The sequence below is a fragment of the Mercenaria mercenaria genome, chromosome 12 (genome assembly GCF_021730395.1).
Source record: "Mercenaria mercenaria strain notata chromosome 12, MADL_Memer_1, whole genome shotgun sequence".
Taxonomy (NCBI): Eukaryota; Metazoa; Mollusca; class Bivalvia; order Venerida; family Veneridae; genus Mercenaria; species Mercenaria mercenaria.
The window spans coordinates 46,617,999-46,640,728 of NC_069372.1; the positions used below are offsets into that span (position 1 = coordinate 46,617,999).

General features: G+C 33.7%; 1 protein-coding gene across 1 annotated transcript; it reads right to left on the reverse strand.

Annotated features, from left to right (window-relative positions):
• Positions 1–2,085: 2,085 nt before the first annotated feature.
• LOC123533319 (sodium-coupled monocarboxylate transporter 1-like) lies at positions 2,086–21,398 on the reverse strand. The gene is made up of 15 exons (XM_045314963.2): positions 20,863–21,398; positions 16,756–16,824; positions 15,571–15,622; positions 15,121–15,188; positions 13,483–13,563; positions 9,360–9,433; positions 7,333–7,470; positions 6,949–7,084; positions 6,526–6,614; positions 5,698–5,810; positions 5,326–5,396; positions 4,661–4,747; positions 4,175–4,362; positions 2,877–2,992; positions 2,086–2,405 (listed from the first exon to the last, which is right to left on the reverse strand). Exons 1-15 carry the CDS (start codon positions 21,196–21,198, stop codon positions 2,248–2,250), a joined length of 1,776 nt encoding a protein of 591 aa, XP_045170898.2. The 5' UTR covers positions 21,199–21,398; the 3' UTR covers positions 2,086–2,247.
• Positions 21,399–22,730: the final 1,332 nt, after the last annotated feature.

Consider the following 22,730-nt stretch of genomic DNA (forward strand, 5'->3'; position numbering starts at 1 on the left):
CAATCTTTAAGTGTCATGTGGCGCGGCTGTAAAATGTCTCCCAGTACTTCGATTTAGTGTTGTTTTATTTTCTGGTCTTTTGGGTTCATGGAGTACATTCACTAGATGTGCAATAGAGTTCCACTTAAGCCTGTGCTACGGGGCGTGAGAGGTATTGCACATTTTATTACCTCCCATGAACATACTCAATCAAACCGAGTCTGCTATTATTCTTTTTTGGTTGCATTCTGATCAAGTCTAGATCATTAGTTGTATCTGTCCCAAGTGGTTAAGGTAAAGAACTTCAAATTAATTTCATTTTGACATGAATTATTGTTTATCAATATACACCTAAACTGAACTATTTTACACGGGTAATGATGTGCATGTATGCTATATAATCAGGATTCTAGTAGAAAGGAAAAATGTTTCTCTCGTACAGAATTTTTAAATCAGTATTTTCATGCATTTCTACTTTGTACTAATTGATTGTGTGAACACATCAAACTAAGCCTTTCCCAACAAAAAAATGCGGTGATGACAGTTGATCAAGTCTAGACCATGTGCTGTCTCTGTCAAGTGTGGTCAAGGTAAAGGACAAATTAATTTTCCTCATAATCTAGTTGGCTTACGGAGGGTTTGTGATTCTATACAGGGGTATCTGTTTATGCCTGAATTAGGAAACAATCGGGTATTTCATTAACATCAAAAGCTGAAAAGTCGCAATGTAGCATATAATTGTATTGATATAAAGCTAAACAAATGAAAAACAAAAATGTACCAGCTTAGGCGGACATGAACTATTAATGCCCCCACGACAATATATTTCACATTGCTAATATAACATTCCTGATTTTATACGCATTTAGAAATATGACATCTGCTTGTTTTCTTTACAACATTTTTATGACCTTTGAAAGGTGGTAAAGTTCTAAAGGTAAATATTTTTAAAAATATATACACCCAACAAAATTTCTAATTGGTCAGTTTATATTGTATTACTATTTTGTTAATAATGCATGTATTAACACGAAATTTCACATACCGATATTTGAATAGGTTCTGCAGCTAATTATTGATTTATTTTTAGCGATTCACAGCCAAAGTAACCGCTTTAGGCGTTTTGACTAACATTACATATTCTGCACGTGCAGGGCATGTGCACCAACATGCACGTGCTCGTTTACACTTTTGGCATTACTGACAACAGTCCTACCAGAAAAACACATATGATGGTGAAATTGACACAAGAGCAACGCGATCGAGCTATCGGAATGTTGCTAGCCGGGACACATTTACGACACGTGTGTAATTATTTTTGCAATTTAAAAAGGAATTGTGATATAATTTGTTTGTAGCTGTTATTTTGATGCTTATATCCATGTTTAACCTTATTTCCGTTTACAAGAACCTTCAGTCGTTGGTTATCTACCATCCGCGCTCTTTTGGCAAAATTTAACCCAATGACAATTCATTGAAGTGACCGATTTTGAGTTTTGTTGTAAAATTCCGACAGCCCGGGCGCGTTGCTCTTGTGTCAATTTCACCATGATATGTGTTTTTCGAGTAGGACTTTCGTCAGTAATGCCAAAAGTGTTCACTTACAAGTGCATATTGGTGCACATGCCCTGCACATGCAAAATATTCAATATTGGTTAAAACGCTTAATGCGTTACGCTGGCCGTGTGTCGGCCAAAAATAAATCAATAATTGGCTGCAGTACTTTTCAAATGTCGGTATGTGAAATTTCGTGTGAATACATGCATAATTAAAAAAATAGTAATACAATATAAACTGACCAATAAGGAATTTTGTTGAGTGTATATTCGGTCTTTTCAATTTTCTTGAAGTTTTATTATTCTATAACAACACTTTTTTCTCAATATGTTGGAGATTTTATCAATTTTCTTTTAGAATTATGGGAGATACTGCATAACTATATCCATATTGCGTTAGAAGTTCTCCAAAAGGTTATTTTCTCATATAGAACTACTTTCTAAATCGATTTGGCCTCGTGGACGGTTTCTTTTATTTTCTCTACATCAGTGTTTCTGACTCAAACTTCTGTAATCATCAGTGAACATCAAATGTATAATAATATCTATAAACAGTTTATTATTGTTTATTTCAAAATATTTATAGACGTTTAAATGACACAAGATTTCGCCCTTTGACGAAGGTATGCGTATAAAATTATTCGTTTTTCTAAATATCTCAGTTACGTTATTTCACACACATATCTTCTATGTAATTCAATTAATTGTTTTTCTACTTGGGAGTAATCACTTTCATTTCTTCATCATCATTTGGAACTAAACAGTATTCAATTCTTGAGTGTCCATGTAAAGTTGATTCATCAAATGCCCACACACGTCGTAGAAAAGGTATGATGTACATTGGATCCGTGGGAAATTCTTTATCTTTACCTGTTATGGAGATTTTCAGGTTGTCATTTCTTTACTACGAAATAATACAGAATGACAATGGCATTGTATAACTACTATTTATTCGTAGTCAAAAGTTATTAAAAACTAACAAGCATATGTTAATGAGTTTTTGTATCTTCCTTTCGAACGCGTGTAAGAAGTATAACAGATGTCTCCTCCATACATTGTAGTGCTTTACCAAGTAAGAGATTGATAAATTCAAATTGTCGGAGACGCAAAAAGAAAACCGCGGGTTAAAATATATTTAAAACATCTGCTGTCCTTATTCATCTCAATCGACTTTTGAAATGTACATGTAATGAAGTGAGAATTTCAACCTTCAAAATGCGACACTAATGTGTGTTTGGACCGATTGTCTCATTTTTTACTGAAGTATGATAATGATAATATTTATTTAAATAACTTTATTTACGAGAGTAGCATATCTAACTTTAGCATGATTAATAATACCTGTAACAAAACTGACAGCCAAGCCGATGATTAAAGCAATCAGAAATCCTATAAATCCAAGCCAAAGATAGGACAAATCATAGATGGCAAGGTGGTTATCCGTACTGTGATGAACACTGAAATCAAGAATAAAAATTGGCCTATAAAATCAAATCATTTCCCTTTCTGCACACGTGCAAACCGTTTGTTATTCGAAAACCCTAAAATGTGATAAAAGAATACCAATCCTTTTCCCATAGATTTTTTAATCCCGCTGATTAAAAATGAAAAGACAAGACGCTCATGTAATTTCCTCTGTATATTCCACCTCTTATTAATATCTCTTTTAGCTTTAATTATAGTTGCATCGACAATATTTCGGTCATATGGCGACTTTACCAGCTTTTTTTGCTGCAGGAAGACCCCCATATGCCTGGCATTGTATTAGGCATGGGAAGAATCCTCGACCGTCCGAGCTTCATTAATGATTTAGAAATATTCATTCAAGACAGTCTTTACACGGTTTTTATTTTCTATCTTGTTTTGTATGTGCTATTTTAATCAGCAAGACCAATTACAAATGGTTATGAATTAGTACAATAAAAATGCTGAAATACAATTTCTGCTTTAAAATTCTGTAATATGCTAAAAGTAAGTTATATTACACTATCGTATATGTAGATTTTCTATCTTATTTCTGATAATGTTTTATAGTTTTGTTCATTTATCAGTTTAAGATATACCATTTCTTTATTTTCAAGCTATTACGGAATCACCCACTTGATACTTTTCTTTTTAACCAGTAGTTGGAAAGCAATGATGATTTATTGAATACGGACATCTCCAAACAATATATAACGCATCTGTTTAATCATGATATTGATTATGCATATTTAAAAAATTATAGAAACGCATCTGTTCAACAAAGATTAAACATATTCTTAATAAATAACTTATAATTGATACTTTCTCGAGAAAAGCCATCGGTGTAGTATTATTCCCGTAACGATCGAAAATACATATATAAATTATGTAAAAAAAATCTGCTTGTGTCACAATGAAAACTTCATTTAAATCCATTTTAATATCGATAAACATTGAAAACTTCGTTCGGCAACATAACAACAAGCAAAATTGTAGAAGTATATAAAAAGGGGTCATTATAACAGTAGCTATAGATCTGGGATTTTTTATTCGGCTCTCGTGGATTTTGCAAGGCCGGGTCACACTCGGAGCATTGCGCGCCTCATGAGATCCGATCTGGCAAAAATCCTATCGAGCCGAATACAAAATCCAGATCGAGCTACTGTTATAATAACCCTATTATATCAAATGTTGAACTCCCGGTTGGCGGCGTTACATCCAGCCGTAGTAAGCTCGTTTCATTGTGGTAGCACCCGGATGTAGTGACTGGTCGTGAAAATGGAGCTTTATTTCCATACAAAAAGGATCCAAGAGCAATCCACATATTGATAACAATTCCACATATTCCCCCTACTAAAGCACCCTATAATAAAAGTAATAACAGTACAATAATCACGCTTTCTATGTTTCCAGATAGCTTCGATAGCTTAAGCATGGTATTTATGATCACATCATTGCTAAATATACTATGTTGTGATCATAATTCTTGAAAGAAAGCATTTAACAAACAGTTGAATATGATATTGCCTGAGAAAAAAGAAGCTGATCAGTTTATCATTTTAGATTAAAGAATTTAGTGATAGACTTACAGCAAAATAATTGCCAGATTATTGTAAATGCATTTTCAAGCAACTAAACGGCGCAAGAAATCAAACATTTACTTTTTTGTTAGCCTGTGGAAAAACAGCACCGAGGAAAAATATACCAACAACTGGACCACCGGCTGCACCAAAAGCTGTATTGCACATCTGCATTCGATAGGAGAAATAATTAGTTAAAACATAAAGACTTAGTTCGGCTCCAAATTTAAAGTATCTTAAGGATAAATGTAACAAATTGAGATAAATAAGCTTTCGAGATTATCATGAACAAAGATTTATGTAACTAGAATGTGGTTGGGACTTAGGTTCGATGTCCGATCTGGGCACTGGAATTTCTGATTTGCTGACCATAGCATTTTCCACTTACACAGTACTGGCTATAAGGCATGTGGGACAGGAAGTCGCGCATAGGTGCTTTACACCAGAAACATGAAAAGCCAACCCTTGCATTCACAAAATGCCCAGTCTAGTCGGTCGTATTTGCATCTAGATTTCTTTGTTGGGTTTTGCTCGCTACACATCTGTGTATTTTACTGACAGAGGACACATTTTGTGACCTGAGTGGCTACGTTGACACATCTTGAAATAGTGTTATAGATGTTTGGTAGAGTATGATAGAAATAGCGTTCCTACAAATTTTCATGAGGTCAAGATGCTTATCATTCTTATCGTCAATCTAAGTTTTAAGAAAACCCCATAATATCATGTAAACATAACATAAATACCTGTGTCACCGGACCTGTCAAATACTGTGATAGGTACGCTAATACAACAGTCAAAATACCATATACTAGAACTAGAAAATAAGAAACATAGAAATAATAGAAAAGGTCATATTTGTCCGTACAAACTAACAACTTTAGCCGATAAAAACTTTCAAATTTGAGTCTTACTTATTATTTTCCATCCTTTTTTCAATGCTTGTCAAAGCTGAACGAATTAACACAATGAGGGCCATTAAACTAACATAATTTGACATTTCATTTATACACATACTATATAACATATATCTATTTATAGAAATATATATTGCATTTCTTAAACATTAAAATCCTACAAAGGTGTATCAAAGGCGTATGAAACATATGTATGTATACCTAATAGTTTTAAAATGAACGTCTTTTTAATCTGTTGAGCCTCCTGTAAGTAACCAGAGAGGATATCCTGAAGAGCGTTTGTAGCCATTGAGCTTATACCCGAAGACAAGGTACTAAATTTAAATAAGAATTAACAGTAACATTTTAATACTATTTTCATACTGAAGATTTGTTCTGTCTATTGACTTCAAAATTTTAATCTGAATGTGGTGTTTTATAAAACTACTAACGTTACTTCAAAAATAACATTTTTAATTGATCAAATGTTAAATGAAAACAAGCCATGTTTACAGGAATTGAATATATTATAAATTGTGTTTTTCTTTTGTGTTTGTTTAGTTTAAATTCACATCAGCAGAATTTTAAATCGTACAGCTATTTCTGGTGTACCCCATGCCCTTCGTGCAATATGTAGGTATGGGCGGATGGGTATATGTGTTGAACCACAGAATTTATGTAAGACAGCATGATGGCTTCACATGAAAGACTTCAAACTCAAAGCGAGGTTTCGAACCACAAGCAGCAAGAGGCAAGTGACTCGAAGGCTGCGACTTCAGCCACTTGATCTCTGATGCCCATATTTTCAACAGTTTCTCACTTATTTCACGTACTAAACTTGCATAACCAAACACTCATTTGTGTCAAAAATCAAATAATTGAATAAGTAAAGAAGTGTAGTTTCGATATCAGTAACTTGTAAATCCCCGCAGAGAAAGAACGTTCCGTGGTTGGATTTACGAAATGAGAAATGCATCCACTTTGTTACTATTATTAGGATTAGTATTAGTAATTGTTATGACCAAAACAACATACATTATTAGTATTTACCTTAAAGCTCCACTGAAAACTGCTGCAAGAAATATCCCTGCCAGTCCTGGTACATCGCTTAACGCAGTCAAGACGAAATATATCATCAACTAAAATTTAAAGCATATCCGACATACCTGAGTTAATTTTTGTTGCAAAGTAGGACACTTTCAATACATCATATTCGGGGTGTTAAAATATGCGAAACAAAAAAAGTTTTCCTCTTCATTTACAATAAATCAAAACGAATAGTTTAATACCCCGTTAATACTACAATATCCTTGTTTCCTAATTTCTTAAAGTCAATTTATGCAACTAGAAACAATTCTTAAGCGTTGCTATGAGCTAATCAACATTTCTATTTTTGCTTAATATTCAGAAGTTACACAGGAAAGACAATCAACAAATTTGCTTCTACTTTTTACTGTTCTGTAAATAACAAACCTGATTCGGATTTGACACCTGATCACCAGCCAAAGGATCACATGCTTTTATAACAAAGTATGCATAAAGCACCAGGCCAGTCAATGCGAGAATGCAAGAGAAGGTTATCGCCAGTGGTATATTCAGAAGAGTTGCACTATGTAGATTAATAAAACAAGTATCAAAATTGATTGAACAATCTGACAGAACACATTCAATAAAAGTATCTGAAAATCATTTATACCAACAGAAAGGAGTCTTTAAGTTTAATTTATAATTTACGAAATGCCTTAAACAGGATGGAAGCGAATTCCGGACCAGCAACAAAGGTAACGGTACACAAATGGTCTATAAGTATGTTTATTGCAATTTACCAAACATTAGCATACCAAAGACTATACATACTTCTTCGCATCCTTAGCTTTTCGTATGGAAGAAATCCTCTGTATTGCCGACTGGCTGCAACAATTTGGCAGCGAGTTAAAAGCAGCACCAATAACACATCCCCACACTGTATGACGTACACGAGGATCTGTGTTTATTCTACAGAGAAAGAATAGACAATTAAACTATTTTGTTCATAGTGACTTAAACACAATATTTGCAAATGCCAGTGTGTCTATTTGACAACACATGTGAGTTTTCATTCGGCTTTTATCTAATAAGGGAGACAACTGAATAATAATAGACTCGGTTTAACTGATTCTGTTCCTTGGAGACTGCGTCAGCACGTTTTAGCTATTATACATAACATAACTCCTAGGACTCCATGATATTAAAGTACTCAAAATAGTCATAACGCTTTGTCAAATGATACAGTCAACGACTTTACAGTTTATGCTGGTAAAAGGATACCAAAAGCGACATTATTTCAGGCTCTGGTGAGCCTCTGACGTTCAGTACAGCTCTAACGGAGTATGAAAATAGTCCGAAATCAACTCACTATATTACTGAATACCGGTAATACATATTAAGGTATTGGACCCCTAATAGTAATGTTTAAAAAATGGCATTTGCTTGGTTTATTCTTAAAGTTGACCATGTTTCACACTGTGTTGCAAATTTTAAACAACTTTTACCGTGCCGTTTTTTGTAAATTTTGTATAATTTATGGTATTTCCACACGCTCAAGAAAAGACAAAATTCAGTGTGATGGGCACTATCTAAAACGTTTGCAGAGAATTCATTACAGCATTAATTTTGATAAAAGAAACATCAAACTATTGTTAAACAATTATAAAAAATAAAACTGTAAAAATAATTTTCTCTAGGGTGCCTCAAGTAAACAGATTTTATGAGACAGAATTCTAACTCCAACATTGAAAAATTAAGGTCGAATCCTGTGGGTCTGTTTTGAATTTTGCTCACTTCATTTAAAAATGACCTTGGGGCAATAGTAAAACCTACCTCATTTCTTCCATAATATGTTATCTAAAGAATGAAGGCAAAATAGAGAACTTTTACCGCACGTAACTCAGTATTTTTAAAGATGTCTTAGTCTACCCCTCCTGATTCAGAGGTAAATTCACATTGAACAGCAAAAAATCGCTTATAAAATGAAAATTTTCCACTTTTGTACAATACATCCATAATTAGTCTTGAAAGAAGTAAAAACTTTCTAGAAAAAAAAGGAAAACATTTGGTCCCAGTGGGGTTTGAACCTACGCCCCCCTGAAAATTGCAGTCAAAGTAGGTTTATGGTAGGAATTGAATACTCTTCAAAAAGGAGATACCCTATTACGGGTCCAATACCTTAAATAAGATATTAGACTAAATGAAAACCTCGATGCTTGTCTGAAACTTGAGTGATTCTGTGCATACCCTTAAAATAACATGCCTGATTCTGTGCATATCCTTCAAGAAAAGAAGAACGATCTTCAACGTTCAACTAAGTATATTACTTATAAAATTATGAAAAATTACACTTCTGAAGTTATCTATAGTAGGTTAGGAAGCAATTGTTAGATAAAAATGATGGCCGAGCACTAGATAGCCATTTTTTGTTTTTGTCTCGATCCTGAAAAGTTTATATTGTGAGATATCAAGGTATTAGATATTCTGTTATGCATTTAAAATATTAATTTGATATGAGAAGCAACAGAAAACCGTTTAGTTGAAATGTAGCACGGAAATTGTGCGTCAGTGACCAGAACGGATGTCGTTGTGCAAACCAACATAGAGTTCCGGTCGGGTATAACGTAATTCGTTATACATTTTAATATAATAAACTTTGTCCTAATCGAGTATTGTACTATATGCATGAAGGTGCAGTTGTCCAGTATTTTCTACAATATCGTTTTACGTAAAATGAAAAAAATACTAATGCACTATTAGATTACCAGCAGAAAATTACATGATAAACAGAACACAAGACATAACAGCGCAAGTGTAAAATAATACCGTTTGAGAAAATTGATCACAAAGATATATACTCATCAAATTTAATCCGACCACCTTTCGATGACAAATCGAAAACTTTTGATAAGCTTCCTATTTCTTTTATACTCTGCAAAGAAAAATAAGTAAAATAGACAAGGATATTAGTCATAGAATGTTGTTTATGTACATGACAAGGTTCGAATTGGTTAGTATCGGTATTTTTTAAACACCAAGGTGGTTGTTTTGCAAACATTCGTTCCAAGGTGGTGCCACATTGTGTTTCATGGTATGTATATGTGGTTTATCTTTCTTATGTATTTTTGGAACATTCCTTAAACCTTTAACACATCATTATATACAATGCTGAATAGTATAGAGAACATAGTCATTGAATCTGTTTTGTGCCTTTGGGATATGGCAGGCATCAATACTGAGGTTTGGTCTGCCGTTATCTGGTCAAACCCTCCAGTGCTTTCCATTGTGCTGCCTCAATGGATTCCTTTTAAAGTTAATTTAATCCTCGTTATATTAAAGTATATGTTTTATATTGTCTATATAGTAGTTTTGTGTAAATATTATTCATATTTACATTCATACATGTACTGCTGTTTGGTTGTGGTTTGATAAGGATGCGTTCTTGGGCCGTGTTACCTATTGAATATTAAAAGGACTGACCAACATAATTTAGGCGAAAGCTAATTTCTCTAACATTCCAGAGTGTGTACTCTGAAAGTGACTATTGTTACAAACTTATTGACAGAGTTTTGCAAGACATTCTTATATATAATCAAATAAATTATGCTGAAGGCAGTAAACCGTTGCAAAGCTTTTGAAATAATGCAGAAAATTTACATTCTTCTTGCATTTTTACAAATATCTAACTTTTCACCCACTTTATCATTTTAAAGTGTCATAGGTACATTCTATACGAAACTTGGTTAAATGAACGTGTTGAAAACTTTCACCAAGTCGGTGGGCTAGTAACTTTAATACTTGTTGATCATGACGTGTTTTCTCTGCATTATGTACTTCTTTTTTAAGCGCATACTGCGTGAAATAAAACCACATAACAAAAAGAACGGTAAGTCGTAAAAAAACAACAAAATTTTCGTATTTATAACTGTAGCTTATATCTAACAAATCATATACACAAAGATGCAATGAATGATACGCACCCGGTGGGTTTTTCGAACAAACACTTATTTCGCAATGAACACCGACGACTGATAGTAAAATGAAATAAAATATTATAGCAGATTTTGATATTTATTGCTTATATATTGAAAATGTTCATCATTTTAATACTCAGATGACTACACGCTCCCCAGGGTTGTATACTGGGACCGTTATTATTTTTGTGCTATGAGAATGATTAGTAAAGCATGCAAGTTAATTTTATATACTGATGATAGCGCTATTCTTTTCTCTCATAAGAACCCTGATGTGATCAGTTCTGTTTTACGTAATGAACTTGCTAATTGTAGTAAATCGCTGATAGATAATAAACTATCACTACATTAATACTTTGGTCACAAGACCGTACGATGTCCTTACGGTTTTAAAAAATTGCACGAGTCTACAAGTTTTACAATCCTCACGGTCTCAGTACAACCGTAGCGTCCGTTCACAGTACCTACGGGCCCATACAATCTCTAGAGTATGCAACCGTACGGACATCGTAGAAAAGTCGTGCGGAACTCGCACGAAGCCAACTGACCGCTCATGGGTTCGTGCGGCGCTTGCACGGCAATCGTACGGTGTCTGTACGATGACCGCTCGGTGTCAATGCGACAAGAACAAATCAGCGACGTCTGAAAATTTCCATTTTCAATCGCAGAATATCCGTAAAAACATCGCAGACAAGTCGTACGGAACTCGCAAGGAGAAGGCCTTACCTCGTATGATTCCCGTTGGCTCGTACGGCGATGGTACGGGGTCCTGTTTTTATACTACACTGAATCACCAAGGAACTCGTACGGAGCCCTTACGGCGATCGTAACGCCCTGCGAGCCCCGTGCGGACATCGCACATTCTATGCACGGAGTACTTAATATTGTACGGAAATTGTACGTTGATCGTGCGAGTCCCCTGTGATAGGCGAGCGAGCATCGGCAAGCCTTTCAGTTTTCCAAATCCGAACGGACATCGTGCGATGCATGCTCATACGAGCTCTTCCGGGGCCCGTGCGTTCCTTTACGTGGCACTTGCGAGCTGCGCTCGACTTCGAAAATCTCTACGAGCGTGTAGAGAACTCGGGATCTCGGTGATACTCTGGTCACAAGAAAGCTACGAGCTCCGCACGAGTAGGTTTTCAGTCGAACTTTGGCAAATTCGTAAGCCGTCGGTGAAAATGTTTCCGAGTATATTCTATTCGGCTCTAGACGTAAGCTCAATAAAATTCAAAACCTTTTAGTTCATTGTAACGGACATACAAATAAGGAACAGGACTCTGTAAAATACTTGGGTACTGTGTTAGATAAAGATCTATCTGCCACTACTATTTTTAATAATATAGTCAAAAAAGTCAATTCAAGATTAAAATTTATATATAGGCAAAAGAGTTATTTAAATGAAACATTAAGAGAAGCTCTATGTAATGCACTCTTACAGTGCCATTTTGATTATGCTAGCTTTTCATTGAATTTCATAACAACTGAAGTGTAAACTACAAATTGCCAAAAATAAGATTGTGAGATATATATTAAATTATGAATGTAGAACTTCTCTGCGTGTGTCTGATTTTAGTTAACTTGTTTGTTTTTTGGTTTTTTAATATTGAAAATAGGTGCAAGCATATTAGACATAATCATTTGTATCAAATGTTTAATGATAAATGTACGTCATATCGAACAACACCGGTATAAAAGTAGAAGTAGCAGTACAAGTTTGTATGTACCAGCTGTAATGGTTTGAATACTTCAACTTTTTATTATAATAGTATTTTAGACTAGAACCAATTTTACCAGAAGGTATTCATAATACAAAGAGTAAATATGCTTTTAAAAGAAGTTAAAAAAACATCTGATTTTAAATATGTAGTTGGCTGAGGATTCCAGGTAAATCTATTTCTAAAGTATGTAATTGTTAAATGTAGATTTTATTTGATATATCATTTTTATTGTGATAACATTGTTCGTGTAATATATGCATGTCGATGTACTGACAAATAATTGTGCACTAATACTGCAGAAACTGTATTTGTTATCATTTATATTCTTTACAGATTCTTGTCCATCATGACAATATGTTCAAGGACCCTGTTGGAAATAAGCGGTAAGGCTTTTGCAGATTATTTTGTGTTTTTATATATGTCATAATAGTGCACTAGTCACCAATAATGTCTTCGATATCTAAACTGTGTTATAATATGTGCTATATAAATTTTGTGTGATAATTGTGTCAATATGATCTATCTATCTATCTATCTATCCATCTATCCATCTATCCGTCCGTCCCCGTCCGTCCATCCATCCATCTATCTATCTGTCTAACCACGCTTGGCCACATCGTATTAATAGAGTAATATATAACACATAAAGTGCAAAGGCTACAGTTTCATATTATTGAAAAAAAATTTATTGCTATAACATTTTGAACGTAATCACGGTTGTATGTTTACGACACACATTTATTATTATTTATAAGGTTAGATATACGACAAAATATAGATAAGATGTCGTGCACACGAGATAACGTGACGTGCGCTCCAGATAAGATGTCGTGCGCTCAAGATAAGATGTATTACGCACGAGATAAGATATCAGGCGCACGAGATAAAATGTCTGGCGCACGAGATAATATGACATGCGCTCCAGGTATTATGTCGTGAGCTCAAGATAAGATGTCTTGCGCACGAGGTAATTACAGATGTTGTCTCCGCGAGACAAAATGTAAGTGAAAAGGGGACGGGTTTTCAAGCTTTGTCATAAGTCCACATGATAGAATGCTACAAACAGAAAAGGTTTCATTCCAATTAATTGTGAGAAATGTAACATTCTTCCTGACAAGTTATGTTTTAATCAAAGCTTGAAAAAAAGCCTTGCAACCTTCATTTTGAATTTTTCTAGTATTTTGCCAATTATTTTCTTTACAAAAAAGTTCCTAGCAAATTTATTACATATTTTTATCATTTCAAGCATAATTGATAGACGCTTTCGATATCAAATTAATACTAACCTGTATAAGTATCACAGTCAGACCACCATAGATCATAACAAATTGGAATGTATCAGTCCAGACCACTGTTCTCATTCCTCCCTGGTAAAACAAATGTTCATTTTTTGATATAATCATATAACGTTTTAATGTGAAAAAGTACGTCAGAGCTTTTAGAATTATCAATTATTTCAATAATGACGCTTACAAGACCATATAATTATTTATTTTGTGTAGATATTACACTTTTAAGGTTTCGCTACATGTAAGAACATCGTCGCTGCGAATTTAAAGCATGTGTTGCGCCAGAAAAGTCCTGTCATAATATTACTTTACGGAACCCGATCATAGTTGATGAATGCCTTTTGTTAGAAGAGGCTTCAAGCTAGGGCATTAGATTTACATATTACATTGAAATATGTTCTGACAGTTGCATATGTACAAGGGTCCTGCAAAAAGTTCTGTCATCGGGTTCGGATTTCTTACGTGCTACGTTTTATAAAAACTATTTTTTTACAAACCTTCCAAGCATCACCCCTTTACCGAAAGTCATTTTTGTAACCTTTTTACCCAATCGCAAAATGCGATAAATAGTCCTTTTTTGGTATCTGTTTGAGACACTAATAAATGGCGCTGCCAAGAGAACTTCTGGATTTATATTTCTTTCCAAAAAGCATTTTCTTAAGCTTTGGAAATACAAACGTCAGAGGTACTTAGGCCAGGCGAATAAGGCGGATGGTTTACAACTTTTCAGAAGCCAAAAAGACTTTTAACCTCGCACTTGTTCGAGAAGGTGTTGTCGTGTATAAAATGGATCCTGACCATCCTTCGCTTGGATGTTTCTTATTGTAAAACTTTTACATTTTCTTCAGTACAGCGTGTATGTGTAATCGTCTAGTGACTGTATGACCAGATGGACAAGGCACTTGAACAACTGGCCAAACAGAATTGAAGAAAATTAGGTACAACATCTTTTTCGAACTTCATGTTCTCTTAGCAATACAGGGGCGTTTATGATCCTTCCGCTTCCTTTGCTTATTATCAGCCCTTCGCTGTGGCTCAAAAATATGCATCCAGGCTTCGTCATTTGTTACCAAGTTCGAAATAACCCGACTATCGTAGCCTTTGTATGTTTTCAAAAGTTCTCGAGCAAATTTCAGGCGTTGTTTCTTTTGCTCCACAGCTTTTACAGTAGGTATGTTTGCCTTGGTAACAGAGGTTTTTGGCCTATCGGAACATCTTCGACAGATAATTCATTAAATATCTGCTTTGAATCTATATCAAGTCTAATGCGGATTTTAATAAAGTTACAAATTTCAGTCTTTGCGTCCATTTTACGATGTGACAATTAAATCGGTCAGTGAATACGACCGCATGTATTTCAATTTGAAATAACTCGGTCATTTGAAAGCAATTTGCACGAAAAAAAAAATCGGATATCGTTAGCTATGGGACACACAATTCAAGTGCAATGAAGCGTTTTAAAAAATAACTGGGATAAAACTACGTAAGCCCATTATTGACAGAACGTTTTGAAAGACTCTCGTATTTAATGTGCCTCCTACGCATAATTATTTAGTCGCGATATGATTTTAACTAATGAAAACTGTAAATACATGGAACGCCAGGTAATAGGTGCAAACTAGCAAAACATCTTACAATAGCGGTGTAAACAGTCCCTATTAGTCCTATTATTACAATAGATAACCATAGTGGAATTCCAGCAACTGAAACAGAAAAGTATCGTGAATAATTGTATCAAAAGTTACCACCTAGTTTAGGACCTAATTGTACTGGTTGTGTTGCGAAATGTAATTTACGGTACGTCAGACTTGTTACTTTGTACTCGTTACACTTTATCAACATTTCTCCAAAAACAACTTAAATAAGCTGATACTAGTATAATGTATATGACACAAACATTGATAGTCTTCAAACGCAGTTGTTACAAAAATTAACATGTTTTTGATAATTATAAATAAAATTATGAAATTACGTATAACATATATACTGATGTATCATATTTCAAAATATCAAGTTTGATACAAACATCTAAAATTGTACGTTTAACTAAAGACAATGTAAATCAATTAAACTATAAAATACTACCTGCTTCTAGCGCAAGTGCTGGAGAGTACAGGACGATGCTGACATATAGAAGCTGAAACAAGATACATAAAAATGACACAAAACATGAAACAAGACACATAAAGATGATAAAGCTACAGGAAACAAGATAAATAAATATGGCACAGCTACATGAGATAAGACACATAAAGATGGCACATGAAACAAGAAACATAAAGATGATATAGCTGCATGAAACGAAAAACGTAAAGATGGCACAGCTACATGAAACAAGATATATAAAAATGGCACAGCTACATGAAACAAGACAAATAAAATGACATAGCTAAATGAAACAAGAAACATAAAGATGATACAGCTACATGAAACAATACACATAGTGATAGCGCAGCTAAACTGAAACAAGAAATATAACGATGATACAGCTACATAAAACAAGACAAAAATATAATACAGGTACATGAAACAAGACATATAACGATAATAATGCTACATGAAACAAAACACGTAAAAATAACAAAGCTACATGCAACAAGACACACTAATATGATATCGCTACATGAAACAAGACACATGACGATGATACAGCAACATAAAACATTGACACTTTATGATGGCACAGCTACGTGAATCAAAGAAGAAACACAACGATGACACAGCTACATGAAACAACACACATGAAGATTACGCAGCTACGTCCATCAAACAAGGCACATAAATATCATACGGCTGCATGAACAAATCACATAAAATCATATAGCTGCATGAAACAAGACAAGATAAGATGATACATCTAGATATGAAACTAGAGATGTAATGATGACACAAGTACATGAAACAAATCTAGGAAAGATGATACATCTACATGAAACAAAACACATAACGATTATACAGCTACAGAAGTAAAACATTAAATGATGGTGAAAATAAAATTAGCGCACGTGTGAATAGTATGCTTTTGGTTTGTTTGAAAATAAAAGTATAAAATGCTTGTGCAAAAATATAATGACATAATTTGTTATGAAATATTCATTTTATGTTGACGTATCGATGGATATAGCCTGTAACTAAGTTGTATTGCTATCCAAGGTTAATGAATTTATAACAGGCTGTTTATCGTCTTGCTTTAAACGTATGAGTTCATCGTAATTGTATATTTTCTGGTACCAAATGTGATATTTTATAAACTAAAGAAAACAAGAATACCGTTTGCAGCATGCCCATTGTCATGCCGAGAAGTTGCACTGCTCTTGACTGGAAACGCATCTGTAAATACTGCAAGTATAACATGTATATTCAAGATGATCAAAGCCGTCTTTTGAAAATTGTTTGATCATTTAAGTCAAAATCTATTTTTCTGTTAATACAAGTATCGTATATATTCTATTCTTGCATGCCAGATAGGATTTTCCCATGTTATTGCCGGTGCTAAATAAACTCGTCTTACATCCCGGATGAAAGATGACCCATGTGCTGCAATTTTGAATGAATGCGTTAATTCATACGCTACTATGATGTAATAGTGCTTTTTTATCTTTCTTTCTTTTTTTTATTACTCGAAAGTGTCTCGTTAATGCCTAAACGGTTAGTCCCTCGAGCCATATGTTTTCATCCGCACCCTCAACCAGTGATTTCTACATGCTTAAAAGTGCTTAGCCAGACACTACCCTATGTAATCAACGAAAAACAAAAGACATTACAAGTACTGCAAATTATTTAACAGTGGACTGCACAATTTGTATCTATATAATAAAGCGGAACATATTATTTCTACTTTAAAGGCAATCGCTACAGTTTTTCGGACGGATCGATATTTACCCCAACACCGTGCCAATTTGGTTGTGTTTCTAATCGATGTAGCTCACTGCAGACTTGGTGCGGTCTTCTGCGCATGCTCGGAAGTGATTATCTAATGTCGCGTACGGCAAAAATTCGCAAATTATTGTATGTTCGCATGCATTTAATGTACAAAATGTATGCTTCAATCCGACATATACTGGAGTCTGTTATTTATACCAGCGCTCAAACTCTGCATTGAGTCACAGCTGTTTCCAATCCCGTACCGTACATTCGTAAACTATAGGCTTTGTTAAAAAAAAGTGCGGGAACTTTCATCGTTCTATGCCATCAAATTGCTTCAGAAACACCTTAAAATCCGCTTATTAAGAAATCTGCCGTTTGATAATTTTATATATATATATATTTCTAAGTCATTTGCTCAAACACTGAAAGAGTATTTCGTACCAACATGACCAACCTGCGTTGTATAAATGCCCGCCACACCCCTACTCGTTGTAATTTGATTTAAGCGACATCTAATATGGTGACCTATCAATTTTCTTTTTGTTTTAGATTAGGTAGACATAACCAAAGGTATGTGCAGAGTTTGATTAAATTCTATTAGGTGAAACTCGATAAAATAGCAAAAGTATCAACTTAAAACTGACAAAAATATACAAAAATAGCCCTTGGGTCTGCTGAACAAGTATTCCTTTTTTTAAAAAATCATGTTCTTTTGATTTCGCTGAGCATGATTCAAATAGATATATTGTTTTCCGTTATGAAATGCTTAGATAATCAAATTTATGCTGATTATTGTACTTTACTGAAAGATATTTTAGGATTACAGAAATTTTGAAAAATATTTAAAATAGCACCATATCTAGGGGCAAATTAAATTGGAACAAAGCTGGTGACCTAGTATTTTCATTTTATTTTTCAATACATCATAACATGATCTTTTAATACAGAACATTTCATTAAAATCTATTATTGAGACAAAAAATCACGAAACTGTAGCAAGCGTCCTTAACTTTCATTTTGCAATGTTTTGAGATGTACATGTTTTGAAACACTTTCATCACTCAGAGTACTTAGCAAAATATGTTTAAACAAACAATAATTATAAACATAATAAAAAGATATCTTTGAACAAGGAAGTGTAATATTTTTACCAAATAGAACGTGGAAACTTGAAGTATATTTGATATTATACAAAAATTGTGCATTCAGGCAGGGCAGCCGCTCTTGAAAATCTCTCCTACTTATTTTGAACAATTTGGTTGTCTTTTTAAGACAGGCAAAAACATGTGAGGCGTAAAATCCTCAAACAAGCATTTACCTTTCAAAACACTTTACATATAACATATTAAACGGAGGTAATGTGACGAAAAACCAATACAATTAGGCTATTTTAAATATTCTAAATATTTATAAGAGTTGTATGTGTAGTTTATGCATTTTGAACATTTTCTCAAAATTGTCATTTGACATGATAGTTGTGAATATCGTCGGCATGTTCTAGTTCAATAATATTCACTTGGGTCATGGCCTTCGGTTCGTCAAATTTTATGATGTTTTGCTACTTATATCGATGAGCGAATTTCAAACCAGTTTTACGGTTTTTGAAATATTGAGTATGTTCGCGAGGTTTTATATTTGCTCAAATGTAAAAAGGTAAATCTGCTGTTGTTTTGACTTCTTAATAAGTTGGAAGTTCATGAAATTTACACATCGTAAAGATTTATAAATAGAAAACAATTACGAAAATGTTATCGGAAAAGTCGATTATGTCTTTATTGGTAATTCAGGGTATACTTCATGGTAAATCAGTGTTTTCTTTATAGTCAATACGATTCAAAAGTAGAACAACTATTTTGTCACGGATAATGATTTCACTAACCGATTCCCCTTTTCCCAATGATAACATAAACATGTTACTGTTACAAATACCATGCGCGAGTATTACCTTTAGTCTGTCAACCGTAAAGAACGATCGCTGTTTATTAAATGGATGTTTTAACACCTGTAATTACCCGTAAACCTTGACAACTGTACCCGTAACAAACACGGCTTTATATGTTATCTACTAATAAGATTTGATAATGTGGCAGTTGAGTCCAATAAGTTCAGGGGTGTTCAAAGATAATCCGTCAAAGATCTATTGTAAAGCTTATTGAATTTACCTGTACCGGAAAATAAACAGTGTCGACCGTATTGAGGTCAACTGCCACATTATCAAAGTTTATTAGTATATCCAGGGATAAAGATGTTAATATTTGTAAAATTAAACACACTGCAAAACAAACAAAAACACCATTTCGTTCTAAATTAAATGGTTACAAGCCTATGGTTTATTCTGTTCGTAATTCTGTTCTTAACATTATGTTTATCAAATAGCTATGACGGAAACAATAAACATGTAAATATAGCCGTTTCTATTTGATCTATTGGGGAAGTTTTGTGTAATGACGAGATTTGCTTGGTTTGCATTATACTAGTGTGCATATCATGGGCATGTGTCAGTTCAGTGACTTTCTGTAGAGTCTTTGCCATGGACTTGTACTTCCATAAGCGTATTAGTGATATGCTATCTGTGTCTGTGATTACTGTCTCTTATGTCAGGTATTCATCTTGAATGGAGTAATCTTGTGTACACTGTCTTGTAATATAATAAGATGGTAGAGTGAGGTTTTTGCGCATGTAAACTAGTTTGATTTGCCCAAAGGTATCTTTCTTCTTCATGTAGGAGGTTTTTGTCTATTTCTTACTTATAATATTATTTTCTTATAATATATTATTTCTATATTCTTATAATTAGTGTTGCATTCGTTTGTGTGTATGTGTACATTTGCTTAGGTGCTATGTACAAGTGTTTCCATCTTAAGAGCTGTGTTTATGAGTACATTTGCTCAGGTGTTGTGTACAAGTTTTTCCATCCTGAGAGCTGTGTACCTTTGTTGTTCCCCCTTGAGTGCAGTACGGGCTGTTGTTGTCTCTGAATGAGGACTTTTGCCATTGCTTATTTCAGAAAGAATACATAGCAAAATAGTATCTTAACGTTATTAAAACACGTAAAAGAGGTTATAAGTCAGCGGAATAATTTCACGAGGGCGTAGCCGAACGAATTATCTGATGACGTATAACTTATTTTGAGTGTATTAATTTAACAAACTATTATACATTTTTCAACTCTAATATGCCCTTTATTTAAAACAGACGGAAAAATGTAGGAGCGTTCTTTCTTGGTCGTAACAAAAACAATGAGCATATAAGAGTAATGAATAAACTGGTCAGCAACGTTGTATAAATTTAATAATAAAACTTCTTTTTGACAACAAACTGTATTGTATGTAGAAATGTATTGTCTTTTGATTTTATCCAAAGTGAAGTAACAGAAACATTTATAAATTTCAACTAGAGTAATTCAGGTGTACGTACCTCCTATGGTGTTAAATTAAGAGTAACAGCAACAGATTAAAATTGGGTCAAATGTATTTTTAATTGTTATAAAATACAAAATATGACTCGTACCTCGTATGCGCTAGTCAACCTCAGTGGATGCACTAAAGGCACGATAAAAAATGCCTGTAAAAGATATGCAATAGTCATCCCAAAGATCGTATAAACCACCATAGTGTTGTACAGATAAATTTCACTTGGATATCCTATTATGGAAACTGCGGATTGAAAAGTTACTGCCAACGACAGTGCAACTGGAACAAAATGCATCTGCCGATTGCCAAGAATGTACTCTTCCGTGGTCCTCTGCTTCTTGTAAAAGCCGTAGTAAATTCCGATCGCAGAAGATATAACAACAAAGATCACCATAACAACATAATCCGCAGTGTGAAATTCTAATCGTTTCATTATAATTGTTTATTGTTTATCAAATAACAAGAAATAACACAATAGTGAAGTAATGTTTAAAAATGTGTGTATGATCTTTCCTCAAAAGTATCCAATTGTTTTATTCAAGAGTTATTTGTAAATATCCCAATATCAAAGCAGTTCATATAATAGTTTAACTTTTAAACATCCTTAAGATATTTGATCGTATCGTTACAATGGCGCAGAGCAATACACTGCCTCGGTTGAACTGGCAAGTTAAATATAGCATGATATGCATTATGACCTATTTTAATAAATACCTGTCATCAGTTTCTGTAAAAATGTTGAATATTAAAACTTGTTGCAGAAGAAGTATTGGGTCGCTGAGTATAATTTAAAATCCATTGCAAGACCGGCTAAGACAGCTAGGTTGTGGCAACAGAATAGAAACATGACAGTTATCAAACAGTTACTAATCACTTAATTAATTAAAACATGTAATTAATTAATTAGTATTTTTTTGTCTTTTAAAACGTTCTTTTTCGTAAAGTTTGCTTTTGCCCCAGATTGCATATTTGTATTGCATCTTAATGTATAGTGATTAAAGACAAGCGAAACTTATACATGTTGTAAAACTTAAAAATTCCAATGAATTGAATTAGAAATGTACACTTAAGATCTTCGCTAAAGAAACATACACCTGAAAAAAGAAATGTTAAAAGTATCAGCAATAAGTATAGCAATATCGCAAGAAATGTAGATAAAAGTATTTCCTGTTCAAATATTACAAAAGATTCCCGTCTGTTTTAAAAGGGAAAAAAACTATTGTCAACAGAAACTGTTTCAAACAATTTCAAAATATATACTACGATCAACACAATCAATTTAGATATGCTTTATAGTAAGTGTTGTTTGACATGATGTTACGTTATTGGTTTTTTTAAAGATAGTTCATGGACCCTGAGAAGTATATTTTGAATAAAAGATTTTTTTCATATTTCGGTTACGAATTACAATTCACCTCAGTATCATATTAATTTTTGTTTTAAAGAAGTAAGTTATGTCACCAGCGTACACAAGTGTGCAACATAAAATCTAATATCTAGAAAGAACCTTGATCTACTAACTTATATAATATAACCTTTTACGTTATAATAGCTGCATCCTGTCATAATATTTCTTTACTTTAGCTGTAGTAATAATTTCAGTGTAAATTCTGTCCATGTTAGCTCATGACTTTAAAGATAGTATGAATTCATATGGCTTTTTGTGTATTTAGATTCAGTGTTGTTATATTTTCTGGTCCTTTGGGATCATGAAGTCCATTAAATAGATGAGTAATAGAGTTCCTCCTTAACCGATGCCAGGGGGCGTGAAAGGTGTTGCACAGTCATTATCTTTCTCGAGCAGACTATGTCAAACCAAGCCTGCTGTTATTCTTTTTTGGTTGCATTCTATCCATTAAATCTTTTACAGATTTTATCAACTATCACAACAGCAATCATAAAGTGCCGTGAGGCGGCTGTAAAAAGTCTCCTCGTTCTTGGATTCAGTGTTATTATGTTATTATA

Excerpts from the sequence above, each read along its gene's own strand:
- LOC123533319 (XM_045314963.2), bottom strand. The coding sequence starts at position 21,198 with ATGAAACGATTAGAATTTCACACTGCGGATTATGTTGTTATGGTGATC. Across the intron at positions 15,189-15,570 it reads AGCACTTGCGCTAGAAGCAG|TTGCTGGAATTCCACTATGG; the intron begins GTAGTATTTTAT and ends TTTCTGTTTCAG. Across the intron at positions 7,471-9,359 it reads GGTCGGATTAAATTTGATGA|AATAAACACAGATCCTCGTG; the intron begins GTATATATCTTT and ends CTTTCTCTGTAG.